General features: G+C 39.6%; 1 protein-coding gene across 1 annotated transcript in view; it reads right to left on the bottom strand.

The window, feature by feature from the left end:
* Positions 1–905: 905 nt before the first annotated feature.
* Positions 906–14,774, bottom strand: part of hppy (MAP4K3-like protein hppy) — a 104,667-nt gene continuing 90,798 nt past the window's right edge. Inside the window, exons 23-24 of the mRNA XM_080276052.1 lie at positions 14,052–14,178; positions 906–1,026 (exon numbers count right to left, since the gene is read on the bottom strand). Of these exons, the coding sequence (XP_080132178.1) occupies positions 906–1,026; positions 14,052–14,178 (248 nt within the window). The remainder of the gene's footprint in view (positions 1,027–14,051; positions 14,179–14,774) is intronic.

The raw sequence follows: 14,774 nt of genomic DNA, 5'->3' as shown, positions 1-14,774 counted from the left end.
CAGCTTGTTATTGTTCCTATAATAGTGAAATTTCAGTTTCTTTTATCACCCCTGTCAATGTGAAATTTCAGCTTATTATCAATCCTATGATACAATGAAATTCCACTCTCTGTAATCACTCCTATAATACACAGTGAATTTTCAGCTTTAATATGTCTATGTTATGAGAGACACTGAAAGAGCTAGAGGACACACCTGCATGAAGGAATTCACCTGCTCAATGTGAATACAGTCATATCAGGGATGAGTACAGTCCGGTACATGCATTTTCCAGCAAAGGCCTGAGGCAGGTCTGTGGCATCAACAATTTCACTGGAGGATTTGATGTTCAGTATCCAGAATAATTACTTAATGCCAATTACAAATTTATTCTCAAGCGTTGCTTTTGTTTCTCAGATTTCACTGAAAGATTTCATGTTCATTAACCATAACAATCAATTACTGCTAATTACATTTTTGTCTGAAGTGTTGGTTTAATTTTTTAGTCCTCAATAATTCACATTAACTGCCACACTTTTGTTTACCACCAATATTATCAAAACCTTTCTAATTATTTTTTCCCTCACCCAGGGAGAGGTGTGGTTTCACTTACCAAGTTCCGTCACCATCCTAACCTTTCCCAGATACGGATGGGGAGAGGATATATTTACCATCTTGCATCATCATCATCTCAACCTTTTTCCTCCACCTATAGTACAGATGGGGTAGGGCTTCATTTATCAAGTTCCATCACCATCATCCTTCTCCTCTTCCTCAATCTCCTGATCATTATCACCACTATCCCAACCTTTTCTCTCACCTACATATGGAGTGAGTATCATTTACCACCTTCCACTGATCTAATTACCATAGACACTGACGCATCCTGAGTGTTGAGCGAAGACCAGGGATTCATTTCTCGAATTTCAGTACATGCTGGACTCATGGCCAGCCAAAATGTACAAGTTGACCCCCTGGTTGGCCTCGGTCATTGTCCCACTCTCACACTCAATCATAGATGATGGTCGGCTCTCCAGTGTGATAATCCTGTGGGGCAAGAGGTATAGTTCTGAGAGGCCCTGAAGATTTCATAATAATACTCTACATTACTAAATTATTCTGCGTATTATACCTTAATATCCTCTTGTTATATTGCTGACGCAAAACTACAGTATGTCACTATTACAATAATAGTAGTTGTAGCCTTCGATTCCTCTGAAATGTGACCCCAGTGGGCTAGAAACTTGGGCTACCCTTTTACAGCAGTCTACCATCTTCCTTCTGGGAGACTGGGAAGTAGATGAGGGACATTTGTATAGCCAGACAGCAGAACCACTTGGTTATATTGGTGCCATCACAAGACAGCAACCTTCATGCACCACATCATGTCAGTATTAAGAGCTATAAACAACAAACAACAGAATGTTAAGGCATAATATGAAAAATAAGTCACTAACGAAGAGGTGCCACAAAGTCTCCTACACCACCTATATGGACATAATCCCAATTACCTATACAGTATCAGAATCTGGGGCCAAGACACAGATCAGGTGAACATGGATGCAATGCAGTTATGCCTATCCTTGTACAGTTGCAGACTTATCAATACACTTCATTACAATATATAACAAGTTGATGCAATAACTTAGGTGACCCAGCACAATTACAGAACAGTACAAACTCCCACGACAGGAAGTCCAATTTCCAAAAACCTCATTCCCCCCTCCCCCTTCATGTAACAGAAGGGTGTTGATAAAATTTATCTTCACACCGTCAGTGCAAACTTGAAGATAGTTTATTGTGGACAAGTATAACAATAGATGATACAGTACAAATACAAGGTACTTTATTGCATTTATTGTTTAAGATACTGTAGGCTATTTGTGACATGATTTTCTCATAGTTATGATTCTACTTTCCAAAAATGTTCAGTTTTTTGTAGTCTTTAACTCATGCATTTTGGACTTGTGAGATCATACTATATTGTGATCTGAGCCAAACAAACTTTTAACCCTTGCAGAGATGCAGACCTCATGACGAACAATGAAGGTCTGCACAGGCCAAGCTGCAAGCCTCATTTAAGGGACAATTTACACAAGTGATAAAATAAAGACCCGGGGGAGGTAAACTACCTTACAATGAATCGGCCTGACAGGGATTAAAAATACTGTGTATGAGTTTCTTAACTGCTGGACTAAAAGTGAAGCAGTATTCTTGTCCACAACTGTACAATGCATTAACCTCTTCAGTCTGATGATGTACTTATTATTTTATCTTTACTACCAGACTGTAATGTGGTACATGGTGATTATTTCCACCCATCACAACAATTGGTCCCTCAAAAGCTTAAATAAACTGTCTGAAGGTAACAAAAAATAATTAAATACAGAAGTATATAATAAGACTGAAAAAGTCAAAATGATGAATCAAAAGCTATGCCCTTTATTTAGGAATGTTAACATAAAGACATTCCTCAGTGTTAAAGAGTATTGATAGCTAACTAAACTACTGTACCATAATTAACTCAGGTTTTAAAGTTAATAATAGCAAGACTAGTTTTAAATTATATAAAAATACCTTATATATTTCAGAATATATACACCAACATGACATATAAAAATAAGGAACTGTCCAGGCTGAGCATTCAACGGTAAAACTCGGATCTAGAAGGAGAGAAAAATAAAGTGAGGTAGTGAGTGCTACTGGAGAGGAGTGGAATTCAGAGATTTTTATGACTGATTCCCTGTCATAATTCTGACTTGTTTTTTGCAGAAGAACTAGACACACTGGAAAAGTCTGTCCTCTCCTTTCTGTCTTTTCAGCAGCAAACAGATAATCTATGAGAATTTTCTATTCATAATATTAATTCCCCCCCCCCCTCTCTCTCCTTTTATAAGAAACACATGACATGGGACAACTCTACACTTATTTCCTTGTCTATCTATCTATCTATTGCCAGATGCCTTAATCCTATAAGGGGTGGCCACAAACAAATCACCTCCATGTCACTCTGTCTCCCGCCATTTCACTGCCCTGCTCCCAGCACACACACCCCTCTTTCACTGTACCTCTCTACTCCATCCCTCCATCTCATCCTTGGCCTCCCCCCTCCACCTCACTCACATACACTCTCCTCATCAGTCTCTCACTCTCCATCCTCTTCACATGTCCTTCCTGTAAAACTAATCATAGTCATAACAGGGAATCTACTGTAATATGATTAAGAATTCCACCCCTGGATGGCAAGTATTCTTATGAGCTTCCCATGACAGGGTTTCCTGCACATCTTCCTCAGTGACTGAATTTGCACACTGTGATATACATTACTGTTCTCTTGTATGTCATCTGTCCTTTTGGTATCAACACAGAATATAAGGTATATACAGCAACTCCACATTTTCTGTTGCAATTTTTTTTTAACTTTTTTTTTTTAATTAAGTCTACAGAACTTTTCAGAAAAGCTAGCTTTTAAAGTTCAACTAATCTGTCAGTTTCCCATAATTTACAGTCACATTAACATGGGAAAAGTTAGGGATGACATCACCAACACAATGAGGCTTTACTCTATAACATTATGAGAAAATTAACATCACAGATGCAGAAATAAGTACCGAAGAGGTGCTAGGGAGTTCCCTTAACTGACAAGGATACTAGCCAAGATGACATAAGGCAGCCACATGCAAGGCTAAGCTACCACCACATCATGCTGCCACAACCACCAGTCACTGTGGCTTTTGCGGCTGTACAACTCCAGAGTTCATCCAGGGGCCATGAGACAGGCCTAACAATTTCTTTATTTGTTCTGCATCAGTACTACATCTAGAAGACCGCAAACTGTTAAATAACCCATATTTACAGACCTAAAAATTGACTAAACTAAACAACATAAACCAACATATAAAACACTTTAAAAAAATCCCTGGGGAATTAAATCCTTGGCTTACCAATTAAGATCACATGAGAAACAATTCAAGATGTGCTTGGAAAAGCAATACAATATGTTATTCTCAAGATTTATTTGATTATATATATATATATATATTCAGTAAACCCTTTCTAATTCGAACCCAAATAATTCGGAAATTGGTTAATTCGGATCTTTTCTGACCACCAGACAAATAATTTTAATTTGGATAGAAATTCGTATTAAGCAAGACAAGTGCGAAAGGGATTCCAGTGATAAGTGGAAGTGAACAGTTTTTATAGAGATAAGTGTAGTAATAAATGTAATTTTTAAGAACTGTACAGTACCTTCGGTACAGTTAAGTGTACTGTACTCTACTACTGTGTTGCAAGACTTCATTATCAAGGTTTGACACTATTTTATTTACTGTATTATGCACTCTTTGAGTATAAAGTAATAATATACTGTACTGTTCAATGTTTTTGTGAAACACCCATGTTTTAATGAGCGTGGGTGTGATTTGGGGATAGGGGCAAGCATGAGCTCCAATAATTCGGATTTCTGGATAATTCGACATAGGGTTCCCCTCAATTAATCCGAATTATACAGGGTTTACTCTATATATATATATATATATATATATATGCTGTACAGTAAATAATGCCTTGGCAAGGTGAAAACATTATAAATTTATTTTTGACTCATTTTTGTTTGCTTCAGTGTATAGTACGATCAATGAAGAAAAAACTGGTCAGGGAAACTCTGTACACAACCCAAAATTGCAAAAGCAGTTAATCCCTTCAAGCACGTGTATAATCTTCCAATTTATTCCATATTGATAAAAATATCATGACAGACTGGAATGAAAGCACTGAGGGGACTCAATGCCTACACTCCATGAGTATGCTCCAGATTCTGGCCTTGCATAGTTTACACAGTGTTTTCACAACAGACAAGGCTCTAGCTTGAAATTTAGATCTGAAAGACTGTAACCACTGGGAATCTTGGCCAGCATTCAGCAAGCATATACTGTAGTATATGGCATGAATAATGCTATATATCCTAAGCAGTACTTCTATTGCCTTCTATGGATGCACTTGGATATATTATTGAAGCTAATCCCAGACTATTACATTCTGGTAAGGAAAATATGAGCATTCTAAATTTGACTAAAGATGTTTTTTTCCCCTATAACTACTGTAATACAATTTCTCTTACAGGAACAAAATCATGTTGTGGGAGCCTGAGAAAAATAACGGTATGTCCACAGAAAGCAAATGGTTAATAACTTACTGGAAAACTAATCTGTGACAAGAATTCACAGGAAACTCCCTTTATTCACCCTTTAAATCCTGCACCCTATAAATAGCATCCCACATATAAGACACACAGGGCACTGTCAAAGCATCCTAGCATTATTACTGTATTAAAAAGAGGAAGCATATATGTCAAACTGATTATATGCTACAGAAGATAAATGATAATAGTTACTAGGTGCTCACCATCAAGGCAGGATTGTTTAATCCCTGCATGATTAGAATATGCAGGTGTGTGTATAAACATAAGTTTTGGGCACTTAAGGTATGAAATAACCAACTGCATATTTGTACAACTGCAAGTGCCCAGCAAAACTCAGCAGTGAGTACACTGTTATTACTCACCAAGCACATTATATTCTATGGAAGACATAATATGCAAGAAAATATTTCAATTTCAGTCTCACCAAGACACCTCTCTTATTTCATGCAAAAAAAAAAAAAAAAAAAAAAAAAAAAAAAAAAAAGGGTATGGTAATTCCTGTACCAGTAAAAATGCTAGGTACAGCAACTGCAATAAAACTTCTACAACATAATGGATGTCCAGCAAAAAGAAATGTAAAATACAGGCGGTCCCCACTTTACGAATGGTCGACTTAAGAATTTTCGACTTTACAATCTCATACTTTCAGTACAGTACAGTGCAGTATTCAATAAATTACATGAAATATTCAACACTTTATTATAAAATAGGCTTTGTGTTAATGATTTTGCCCAACTGTAGGCTAATGTAAGAGTTCTAAGCACGTTTAAAATGCTTGCTAGACTTGGCTAGGCTATGATGCTCAGTTGGTGTATTAAATGCATTTTCAATGAACAGTTTCTTGGAACTTAACCCAATCGTAAGTTGGGGACCACCTGTAATTAACAAGGGTAGACGAATCCATGCGGACATCCATCAAGCAGGACGAGACTCAAAGACCTGTACTGAGTGTGGAGCCTTAATAACCATTCTCCTGTCCTTGCTTGAGTGTGGAGTCTTAATAACTGTTCTCGTGTCCTGCCAGCACGTAGAGATTGACTCCCTGGTCACTGTCCCGCAACTCAGTATTACGACTCGATACCGTCACCACGCTGCCCTCGTAGTGGCCAGTGTGCGTAGAGTGTTAGTGCAGTGGGGTCGGCGTGGTATGTTAAGAAGGCATGGCAAGGTAGGGCACAGTGTGTTAGTAAGCAGTGGTGTATGGTTTGTAAACCTCAACTTGGCAGTGATTTTCATCAATCTGTTGCACTGCAGCTCAGTGACAGAATAAAATAATACTCTATAATAGCTCTACATCCTACTCACAGAACTTTTTCCAGACTATAACCATGTGTTGTTTAGCAGGACTATAGATAAATAAAAAAAAAATAAATAAATAACATGGCTCTACATCCTTTCCATAACACTTCTTGGTGATGAGCACCATATACTTGTACCTGTGTCAATACCTTTATACAGCTCAGCCTTCAAGATGAAGAGATAGTAATTTTAAGCTATGTTAAAGTGAACATAGTAACCTATTAACTGGCCATATAAGCCATGGCTAGTTAGACATGCACACCAAAGACAACAGTTTAAAAGACATGAGACAACTTGTATACTTTTCTGAAGACTTATCCATCCATCCATCATCCAATCCTACGTTGCCCCACAAGCAGCGTAGGAGCCCGTGACTAGGCAAATTGGTTCTGCCTAAATGAAAGTGACCAGCTTCACTCATCCCTGAGTGGCATTACATAAGCAACAAACCCCAACCACCCCTTGGCTATAAACCTTCACTGGCTCAATCTGATTGGAGCACCGTAATTACCCACTAAACCACTAGGTGCCATAATTGGTCATATGGTTACCACCCAGCGTAGTAAATGATTTCCTGGTGTACAGGAAACCATTTGGCTTGCCACTCAGTGTAGAGTCACTCATAGGAAGAAGGAGGACAGAATTAAGGAAAGAAAGACAGAGGGTGAAGTGCTTGAAAGGGTACAGCAGGGAAGAAAGGTTGCTGGTTCTTTGAAAGCAGTGATACGAAACAGGGAAGTGAGCATGGAAGTGAAAAAGTTACTACATGACAGTATTGTGATACCAACTCTAACGTACGGAAGTGAAGCTTGGACATTGTTGGAAGGACACAAGTCAAGAGTGAGAGCAGTGGAAATGAGTTATTTAAGAGGAGCCTGTGGAGTCACGTGGAGAGACAGGCTGACGAATGAAGATATAAAGGAGCGTTGTGGTGTGGATGTGGATGTGATAGGAAGTGTTATGAGGAACACACTGAGGTGGTTTGGCCATGTGGAGAGGATGGAGGGTGAAAGACTGTCGAAGAGAGTGTATGTGAGTGAGGTGGAGGGGGGAAGAGGGAGGGGGAGGCCGAGGATGAGATGGAGGGACGAGGTGGAGAGGTATATGAGAGAGGGGGGTGTGAGTTGGGAGCAGGGCAGTGAAATGGCGGGGGACAGGGCGACTTGGAGGCGATTTGTTTGTGGCCACCCCAAACGGGACTGAGGTGTCTGGCAATATATAGATAGATAGATAGAAGACAGAATAGAGAGTGCAAAGCCATCCATAGGCAGAAGGACAAGGGATGAATGATGCAGTGAACGACAGAAGAGGAAGGAAGGAAAGAAGGAGGAGAGGAAATGGCAGACCTGGTCTCTAATTTTAACCCCACGATCAACCCTGTTAGTGCTGTACATCAATACTGTTGCCAAGCTCACACCCACAGTCTCACCTCTGTCCTGCCTGGCTCTTCAACTAATATTATGCTAACATGCAAAAAAATCATATTTTCTGTATGATTCCAGAACTCTATCTATCTATCTATAGCCCGACACCCTAATCCCACAAAGGGTGGCCGAAGACAAAACGCCACCAAGTTGCTGTCACCTACTATTTGACTACCACCCCCCCTAACTCACTCCCCCTTCCCTCATATACCTCTCAACTCCATCACTCCACCTCATCCTCGGTCTCCACCTCCCTTCACTTCACCTACATACACCTTCTTAGTCAGTCTTTCAGTCTCCATTCTCTCCACATGTCCAAACTGCCTCAGTGTATTTCTCCTGATTTTCTCAATCACATTCACATCCACCCCACAACGTTCTTTCACTTCTTCATTCGTCAACCTGTCCCTCCACGTCACTCCACATGCTCCTCTCAGGTAACTCATTTCCACTGCTCTCACTCTTGACCTGTTCCCCTCTAGCAAGGTCCACAGCTTGTTTCCATACGTCAGGGTAGGGATCACAATACTATCATGCAGTGACTTCTTACTTCCATACTCACCTCCCTACTTCTCATCACCACTTTCAGTGAACCAACAACCTTCCTATCCTGCTTCCATAACAAACCAGTATAAAGTCTGGAAGCTGCTGAAGTTTTAGGCCAGACGTTTAGCTTGTCCTGACTTTCTGACTAAGCATTTTCATACTATCCAGTACAGTACAACAGGATCTACAGTACCTTCAAACACAAGAAATGTGTAAATAATCCCTTCAATACCATGACTTTTTAAAATACAAATATTTTATTCTTGTTGCCACCCGACTACAATGTGGTATTTTATTCAGCTTAGATAACTGAATTAGTGAAGGCGTTAATGGAGGCTATACCTAACCCCTCCATTTTCAAAATCTCTCCAAAACTGAATAAAACTGTCAGATAGAAAGCATATAATGAAATGGCATCCTGGTACTAATGGAGTTAACTTCCTATGAGCAAAATAAAAGCTACAACTGTGTTGCTGTTGTTAACAACCCCTAGTCTGTCTGGCCAAGCACATCCATCTACTACAAGCATGCTGGGCCATTCCTGTACAGTGAACCACTGTTTCCTTGCAGCTGATGGCACCTCACCATAACAAAACATTGGCAATGGTGTGGATGTTTGGTTCCTGGATGGACAATGCATTTGCATCTCTCCACCCAGCTACAGAGGCACAATAGTAGGCTCTGCATCGCCCCATAATTTGGTTTTATGGTTACCAATCAGCACTGTAAATGGTTTCCTGGGTTACAGGAAACCACCAGAACTGCCACTAAATGTAGAGCCACACACACACACACACACACACACACACACACACACACACACACACACACACACACACAGAAGTGATAGGATGGAAAGTGAGAAGTTGGAATACAGGAGGGCAGACACTGAGACAGAATGAGAAAGGGAAAAGTAAACAATACCTCAAGTCTTTGGTTCCTTTTTCCTTGCACTAAAATAAAAAGGATAATAATTAAAAAATTAATAAAACAATAAATAAAACAAATTGAGTGGATGATGGTTGCCACCAACTACAGTTATGTGAGCAAGTAGCTAACGGTTCCATTCAATACCAAAGAATTACTCAGCATTACAGTTAATCTCCTTTCCCTTTCCAACTGGCAGCAAATGACCCTGGCTGTTGCACCGCCATTTTTTTTTTTTTTTTTTTATAAATTAATCATTTTCTTTCTAACAATGTTAAATAATAAAAATCTATTATGTACTGAGAGAAAAAATATCAATATTATCAAAACAGGGACAAGTTTTAAATTAGTTAACAAAACAGCATCCAATTCATTCAATTCATTCAAGGTCACCTCATACACTGCATTGCACAAGGTCTTAATAAAAACTATTCTCTATGATGCGAGAGAAAGAGATGGTACAGTAATGTTATCAAAATAGGGAGAAGCTGTAAATAGGTAAAGACAATGAGCATCCAGTTCAATCTATTCAAGGTAATCTCAAACACTGCACGGCAAAAACTCATAATAAAAAGTATCCATGGAGAGAGACAAAATATCAACCTCAGCAAAACAGGATCAATTTTTAAACAGGTAAACATGACACAATCCAGTTCAATCCATTTAGAGTCATCTCACACACTGCACTGCACAAACACATAACAATATGTTAACTACGGAGAGAGAGAGAAAGTCAATGTTAGTAACATGGAGGCAAGTTCTTTAAAATAAGCAGATGAACACACTATCCACTTCAATACATTCAACGTCAACTCAGCACTCCACAAACTCTTAATGATGCATCAATTCTGGGGAGGAATAAGCTGGGACGTCAGTTCAGTTCTTTCAATGGCTGTGGAAAATACCATTACAGTACTAAGGCAAGTTCAAATAAATACCACAAAGTAAACCCCTTCATGACAATGACATATTTTAAATATTTTACTCGTTCTGGATGTTTACATTCAGCTTAGGAAAGACATTAATGAGCTGAAAGGATAAACATACATGTTTCTACACCCACCACTTCACATCCAGATGTCTCCTTAAATGAGTGAAAATGTCTGATGGTAGCATGAATAAACTGCCTTGGCCTAAAGACGTTAAAGTGGCTGATTTACTCTGATGTCAAAAGTGCTCTATAACGATGTTTTACACAATATCTAAGATATCTGCCATAGTCATTTACCATGAAATATTTCATTTACCCATAATTATGTGTTCCACAAGTCCTAGCAATCACATGAAAACAAGTGGCTGCTTCCACACTTGCTTCCTTTAGTTACAGTAATATGCTAACCAATAAAATCTTCACTCCTGACAGACTCTGTGGATAACCATATACACAGGTATGTTTGGCCATATTATTAAATCACAGAAAGTGAATGTGTAGGCAAGTTTCCAGTAACTGAAACATTATAAGCACTGGACATGACTGAAGCAGGTATGTGAATGACATGACTGAAGCTGGTATGTGAATGACATGACTGTATGTTAAAAGGTTACAAGAGGACAGGGAAGGCAGGACCCCAATTTTCAATGTTAGTTTCTGAAGACAATGAAGAAGATAAAACATGAGTGGTCTCTCTTTATCACTGGTTACTGCACTAGGTAATGTGGGATTCAGGTTCATCACATTTAATAATCAGAAACATTCCATAAATGTCCATCAAAGAACATAGGGCCTAGCTACTCCTCCATCCTCTAAGTTTCAACCAATGGGGTTCCATGGGAAATAATGGTGAAGGGCGGTTTGGAGTTCTGTAGGAAAAATGCAAGTAGTTGGGAGTTATGAGGGACATGAAGTGAGAGATGGTTTGGAGTTCTGCAGGAGAGGAAGGAGAAAAGGCCAACAATTGCAGCAATACCATGCTCAGTACCTTAGCATCAGGTCTGGTCGATAGGTATCCCGGAAATTCCTGCATCAAGAGAAGTTATGCTATGAGGGAGGGCACAAATGGGACAAGCAGCTCTTCTGTTACATAAACTACGTTCAGGAAGCCTTGTTCAGTCAATCCTTCACTTAAAAGTCTACGATGTACAGTGGCACTATATACAGTATATACCGTAATATATATACATATATATATATATATATATATATATATATATATACATCCATCATCCATTCCTACATTGCCCCATGAGGAGCGTAGGAGCCCGGGGCTAGGCAGTTGGTCCCAACAATTAAGATGAGAGTGACCAGCCTCACTCATCCCTCAGTGGCATTTCATGAGCAATCAACCCCAACTACCCCTTGGATATAAACCTTCACTAGCTCAATCCGATTGGAGTGCAATACTTACCCACTAAACCACCTGGCACCAAAATTTGGTTATATGGTTACCATCCAGCATAGTAAATGGTTTCTTGGTGTACAAGAAACCATTTGGCTTGTCACTCAGTGTAGAGTCACCCACAGGCAGAAGGAAGAGGAAAGAATGAAGGAAAGAAAGACAGAAGAGGGAGTGTAAAGTCACCAGTAGGCAGAAGGACAAGGAAAGAAAGACAGAAGAGGATGGAAGGAAAAAAGGATAGAGGAGAGGAAAGGGCAGACACCCAACAGCAGCACTACATCGAGTGAGTGGATGGTGAGCGCCCCCACCTACCACACACACACACACACACATATATATATACAGTCAATACTCGTTTTACATTGATTCGGTTTACGATAATTCGCTACAACAATAACAAGAAAGTTCCACCCCAAAATCCGATTTCTGATGAGTTTCCCATTATAACGATATTGCCCTCGGAAAATTTCGTATGAAGTGCCAGGCACACGCAAGGCGACAGTTGCTTGTCTCAGGCAAGATGGCAGCCCCAGCGTGCAGAGCATTGTTTTGGTTCAGTTGTGGTCCCGCCATCCCTTCAAAACCCTGTCTTTTTCACTTGTTCACGTGTGCCCCCCCCTGCTATCGTCACCTTTCAGCCAAGCATCGTGCTACAGTAGGCCTATACATTGTGTAGCACCAGGCCAACGTCACGCAAGTGTGATTGGTGTGCTGTTGCAACGATTTACTGTATGTGAGTAACGCCGCCTCTATTGGTGTGATAGTGTTTGTTTTGGTCTTGGAGACGACTTGGACCGACACAGGAAGTGATTAAGGTGGGTTGTCATTTTTATTTCAGTCTTGGGTAGGTGACTTTGGGAAGCTGAGTTGATGTAACCCCCCTTTTAGAATGTGGTTCAATCTCCTGATTTACGATAAAATCGGTATACGATAAGGTGTGACCTGACGTAACCCCAATGTAAAACGAGCAGTGACTGTATATGTGTGTGTGTGTGTGTGTGTGTGTGTGTGTGTGTGTGTGTGTGTATATATATATATATATATATATATATATATATATATATATATATATATATATATATATATATATATATATATATATATATATATATATACAGTATATATATATATATATATATATATATATATATATATATATATATATATATATAGTATATATATATATATATATATATATATATATATATATATATATATATACAGTATATATATATATATATATATATATATATATATATATATATATATGTATTATAGTAGGTGGGGGCGCTCACCATCCACTCACTCGATGCAGTGCTGCTCTCGGGTGTCTGCCCTTTCCTCTCCTCCTTCCTTCCCCTTCTGTCTTTCTTTACTTCATTCTCTCCACGTCCTTCTGCCTACGGATGGCTTTGCACTCTCTCTTCTGTCTTTCTTTCCTTCATTTTCTCCTCCTCCTTCTGCCTATCGGTAACTCTACATTGAGTGACAAACCAAATGGTTTCCTGTACTCCAGGAAACCATTTACTATGCTGGGTGGTAACCATATACTGTAACCAAACTATGACGCCTGGTGGTTTGGTGGGTAATTAAGGTCCTCCAATCGGATTAAGCCTGTGTAGGCTTATATCCAAGGGGTGGCTGGGGTTTATTGCTCTCATAATGCCTCTCAGGGATGAGTGAGGCTGGCCACTCTCATCTTAATTGTCAGGACCTACTTGCCTAGCCCCAGGTTCCTAAGCTTCTCATGGGGCGATATAGGATTGGATGATGGATGGATGGATAATCATAATAATAATAATAATCATCATCATCATCAAAATTTACCATAGTTAAACAAAACAGAAAGATGCCTAGTGCCACATACACAAAAAATGTTGTATAAACTAACTGCAATGCTACAAGAAGTCTGGTGATGCAGCATCAACATTTAGCTGACTCCACTCAAAGTTCCTGGCAGTATGGGGTGATGCATTAACAAGCAGGAAAGGCAGCATGAGACGTCAGTTATGAATGCAATTTTTGTGGGAACAGCCAGAACTGCACAAGATGTAAGCGTTAAGCAACTTCAGCTGCATCATGAAACTTACAGCGCATGAGGAACCCACAGTGAGAGAGTGCTAACTATGAATTCTGTACAGTAAATGAATTTCTCATATAGACTTAACCTTGTGACCAAACCTACTAGTATATCCCAAGCTTCCTGGTTCTTTCACTTACAATTTTTCCACATTTCAAACTTCTTACGTTCTGAATACACATATAAAGGTCCTAATATCTAGATCAACAGCCATTTGCAGACCAAACTCTGAGACTCCCATGCAACTACCCCCTCACCTGTCTGAGCCAAGTAATCTGAAGAGGCGTGAATTATCGATGATCTCCTGTGTAACCTCTCCGTTCTTGAAGCTGCGGCCCTGCATCCCATGTTCATGGAATGCCAGAACACTGTCTGTCAGGCAAACTGCAGGCAGACATAGGGACACAATTATCAATTAATGCAGCATTTTTTTTTTTTTTTTTTTTTTTTTTTTTTTTTAAACTGTGTTTATTGACATTCACTAACAATGGTACTGTACTTTATCATCATCATCATCCGGACCTCCTTTCCCACCCTAGGGCAGGGTGAGGTGTAGTCAATATCAAGACAACTCAAGTTTGCCCATTCCAATGGGCCACACTTCCATTTGCTCATCATTCAGGCCCCCAGAATCCTGGTTCATCTGAGCCTTGGAGGGCCCTATACCTGCCCTGGGCCCCAACCACATGGGCAGATTCGCATGGCCACGTGGAATGTGAGAGGTGCGAATGAAAAGTGCAAGAGGGTGAAAGTAGTGAATGTGTTCAAGAGTGCAAGATATGCAATGATGGCACTGTGTAAAACATGGACAAGAGGGTGTGAAGTGGAGGAGTGGGAGGGTGTGAAATGTGTAAGATTGGGAATGAATAGGTGAGGAAGATGCAAGGAAGGAGTTGCTTTGTTGATGAATGAAGTGTAGTAGAGTGGAATGAGAGATTGCAGAAGTGTCAGCTCGAGATGTATGTATGTCAAGTTCAAGT

This window comes from Coenobita brevimanus, chromosome 63 (assembly GCF_032717465.1).
Source record: "Coenobita brevimanus isolate Jiangsu-jjx chromosome 63, ASM3271746v2, whole genome shotgun sequence".
In the NCBI taxonomy this organism is placed as follows: Eukaryota; Metazoa; Arthropoda; class Malacostraca; order Decapoda; family Coenobitidae; genus Coenobita; species Coenobita brevimanus.
The sequence above is the reverse complement of the archived record's forward strand: the minus strand, read 5'-3'. Positions and strand labels throughout refer to the sequence as shown.